This window comes from Oreochromis aureus, linkage group 9 (genome assembly GCF_013358895.1).
Source record: "Oreochromis aureus strain Israel breed Guangdong linkage group 9, ZZ_aureus, whole genome shotgun sequence".
Lineage (NCBI taxonomy): Eukaryota > Metazoa > Chordata > Actinopteri > Cichliformes > Cichlidae > Oreochromis > Oreochromis aureus.
In genome coordinates, this window is record NC_052950.1 from 8,461,010 (window position 1) to 8,465,090 (window position 4,081).

At 49.9% G+C, this 4,081-nt stretch overlaps 1 protein-coding gene across 1 annotated transcript; it reads right to left on the reverse strand.

The window, feature by feature from the left end:
* Positions 1–1,105: 1,105 nt before the first annotated feature.
* fzd8a (frizzled class receptor 8a) lies at positions 1,106–3,871 on the reverse strand. The gene has a single exon (XM_031728348.2). It carries the CDS (start codon positions 3,456–3,458, stop codon positions 1,713–1,715), a length of 1,746 nt encoding a protein of 581 aa, XP_031584208.1. The 5' UTR covers positions 3,459–3,871; the 3' UTR covers positions 1,106–1,712.
* Positions 3,872–4,081: the final 210 nt, after the last annotated feature.

The window sequence follows — 4,081 nt, forward strand, 5'->3', positions numbered from 1 at the left end:
TAACACTACTCAGAGCTATGCCAGTTTTGTAAAAAATGACCACAATGTAAAGAGACCACTGCCCATCTTGAAAAAAGTTACTTTCAACTTCAAACTTTATTATCTTGTTCTTCACTGAGAGCAGGGATCATTAGGCTGGCAGTGATGCAGGATTTATAAAGCTGACTTACACTGCCAGCAGATGCATGTCCACGCTGCATTTACAGTGTGAGTGTAGAGGAATAAAGCAGGAACAAAGCAGTCACTACAAAGCCCACTGTCACCATTGACCAGCAAATCAAAGGCATGTCTACGCTGGGTTACAGTGTATCATCTTATGCCAGCGCATTGGGTTAATTGGGACCAAACCAGATAGATACATTTGTAGCAAAAAAAAGAAGAAGAAGAAAAAAAAGCCTCGATTAAGGGGCCTTAAGATGTGAGATCATGTGAACAGACCACCTGTGGGGCTTTCATTGAGATTTCAATATCATTCATGTCAAGGCCCCTGCACTCACTGACACAGCTTGAGCTGAGGGAGAAGATGTTTCAATTGAGACCTCTGCAAAAAAAAAAAAAAAAAAGCCAAACACAAGACGCAGGGGCTCTGGCAGGTTTCAGCTCTGACAACCCCTCCCAAAAAAGCAAGGGGGTCCCAAAATGCTCTTTCAATTGTAGGCCGTCCATCAAAGCATCCAAATGGGGACGTTTAGGGGGAACCTTGGCACATCAGACAGACACTAGTAATACACACCACCTTTATTCTAGGCTGTTAAAAAAAAAAGAAAGAAAGATCAAAGTTTCTCCAGATGAAAAGGGTCCGTTCCCTGCATTTATACCCCCCCATTCACCCACTCCCTCTTTTACCAAATTAAGAAAGCAGGCTTCGGCAGGCATGTGAAGAGGACTTTAACAATTATGGAGATGCTCCAACTCAACCCCTGCCTCTAATTACCGGTCTCTGATGGTTAAAAGGGCTTCCTTTTTACCCGGGACTCTCAAAAGCTGCCATCATCAACATGGTGACCATAAGGAACCACGAAAAACAAAAAAATAAATAAAATAAAAAAAGATATAAGCCTGCACAGACTGGCACACAGAAATCCTCAAAAGCACTGCACAGATATTGAGATTTATCAAATGGTTTTATTGTCAAAATAAAGGTCATATTTGCTTTCTTCACAAAAAGAAACATCTACACTTTATACAAATTTACAATATTTTATAAACTTTTCTTTTATACACATATGTACACGTTTTTTCTCTGTTGTTGTTTTTACAGAACTTTTATATAAATACATTTGTAATTACAAAATCAACGACTCATTTAAAAAAACAACAAAACTATTGGGCACTGTTAAGGCTTAATTTAAACCATCTTTGACGAGATTGGAGATTATACAACGTTATCTGGCACTGTGTAGAGAAAATAGCAATAAAAATCCCCCCCCCCCAAAATGCTCTTTGTGTGAAGCTGGTTAGAAACAAAACCTCTGCCCCCAGCAGGTAATGGCCACACTGTGTAAAAAGCCTCATTCTGTACCTCTAATACATATAAACAGGACGGGGGGCGTGTGTGGGGGTTAACCTGCGTGAATGCCAGGTACATTGTTCCAACCAATTCTCAGTTCATTACGATGCAAATTGCTCGACACCTGGAGTGATGGGTTATCTCCCAAAACAATTAGCAGTTCCCATAAGCTGCTTTTAGTGAACCCCCCACCCTCTCCAATTCAAACCTGGGACAGTGGCATCTGCTTGGGGCAAGACACAGAGCTGGCTGTGCCCGACCTCCACGTCAGTCCGGTGCTCACGTCGCTGTACATGGAGCCGCTGGTGCCTTTGCTGCCCCAGCAGCACCTGGTGCAGAAAGTTCTCCAAGAGTCCAAAGTTTTTCCAGACCAGATCCACACCCCGGACGTAATGCCCACTAGAAGGCACATAAAGTATTTCAGCATAAAAACGGCATAGTCCGGAGTCCTGCGGTCCCGCTCTAATAAACAGTTAAAGCAGTTGTGCGTGATCTCCCAGCTCTGTCTGTTGTGCTGCTCGTAAAAGTAACAGGCCACTATGATAGTGGCGGGCACCGTGTAGAGCACCGTGAAGATGCCTATTCTGATCATCAGCTTCTCGAGTTTGTCAGTTTTGGTGCCGCCCTGCTTGATGACGCTGCGGATCCTGAACAGCGACACAAATCCAGCCAGCAGGAACATCGTCCCTATGAATAAATAAATCACCAAAGGCGCGAGGACGAATCCCCGCAGGTTGTCCAGGTTCTGGTTCCCCACGTAACAGATGCCAGCCACCGAGTCTCCATCCACGGAGCTCAACGCCAGGACCGCGATGGACTTCATGCTGGGGATGAGCCAAGCGGCCAGGTGGAAGTACTGAGAGTAGCTGGCGATCGCCTCGTTGCCCCACTTCATCCCGGCCGCCAGGAACCAGGTCAGGGAGAGGATGACCCACCAAATGGAGCTGGCCATGCCGAAAAAGTAAATAAGGAGGAAGACCACGGTGCAGAGCGCGGGGCCGGTCGTCTCGTAGTGGATGTGCTCCACGTCGAACTCCCGGTTGCACGCCACTTTCTCGTGCCCGGCGATCAGCCTGACGATGTAGCCGACCGATACGAACATGTAACATGCCGAGAGGAAGATGATGGGTCTCTCCGGGTACTTGAAGCGCTCCATGTCGATGAGGAAAGTAGCCACGGTGGCGAAGGTGGACACAAAGCACAGCACTGACCAAAGTCCGATCCAAAAAGCGGTGAACGCTCTTTCGTCGTGCGTAAAATAGGGATTGTGGCACGGCATGGCGCAGTTGGTGATCTGCCCCGTCTTGACCCGGTTGTACAGCGGGTGCCGTTCCGTGTTCACCGGCACCATGGGCTCCAAACATGTGCATCCCGGCTCGCACGGAGCGGCGGGCGGCTTGTATTTCCCCGGCGTGCCGGGTCTGCCGGGCTTATTTTTCGGCGGATTGTAACCCTTACCTGGGTGGTTGGTGGGTTTGGAGAGTACCGGGGACGCTGTAGTTGAATCGGTTCTGTTGTAGTCCATGCACAGCGTGTCTGGGTTGCCCTGCACCGGCAGCAGGTCGCACCTCATCCTGTCCGGCCAGGGAAATCCGTACTGCCTCATGAGAGGCGCACAGCCGGCCCGAGCTCTCTCACACACGCTCCGGCACGGGGGGAGAGGTTTTTTGTAGTCCTCCAGGCAGATCGGCGTGTACATGCTGCAGAGGAAGAACTTCAGGTCCGGCGAGCACTGGATCTCAACCAGAGGCCAGAACTGGTGCACCTCCAGTCCCGCCTCGTCCTGCGTGTCGTGGTTAAACTGGTTGGGCATGTACGTGTAGTTGTAGCCGATTCCCTTGCACAGAGGCACGGCTATCTCCTGGCAGGTGATCTCCTTGGCTGTGGTGCAGCTGGATCGCGGAAAGAGAACGAGCGAGAGGAGCAGATAAATCCCAAACAGGTCCATCTCTCCGGCGCGTCGCGTCCCTCTCTTTCTGCTCTGGCGCAAACGGCGATAAATCCTCTCAGGCGTCTGCTTTCGCCTCCAGCCCGGTTAGATGCTGCGCGGCGATCCCATCTCGCTTCTCTCGGGATCTTGCATGGAGTTGCGAGCAATGTGCAAGCCGTGTTTACTTTAGGCTGAGGAGGAGCAGGAGGAGGAGAGAAAGGAGCCTACAGGGCGGCGAGCGGAGCTCAAGATGGCTGAGAGGAGAATCCAGCTTCTTCTTCTGGAAGCTGCTGTCAGTATCCAAAGGGGAAAAAAAGAAAAGAAAAAAAAAACAAGTAATGTCCGATCGTTGCACGCGGGGGGAACGTGGGCCTCCTTTCTTTCTCCAAAACACAGCGACCACATTCAGTCGGCTTGTCCCACCTCTCTCCCGGTTCCCATACAAAACATCAGCTTGTGGACGAAGCGGTGCCGATATATACGAGAGCCCGGCTGAACACACCCCCGGAGCCCCTGCTCCTATCACAGAGTGACAGGGGCGGGGCTTCCCAGCTATCACTCAAGCTTCCTTACCTAAAGTCTTACATAGCTCATAATCAGAGAAGTGTCGCCAGTTGTTTTGTGACTCCGGGTTCAGGACA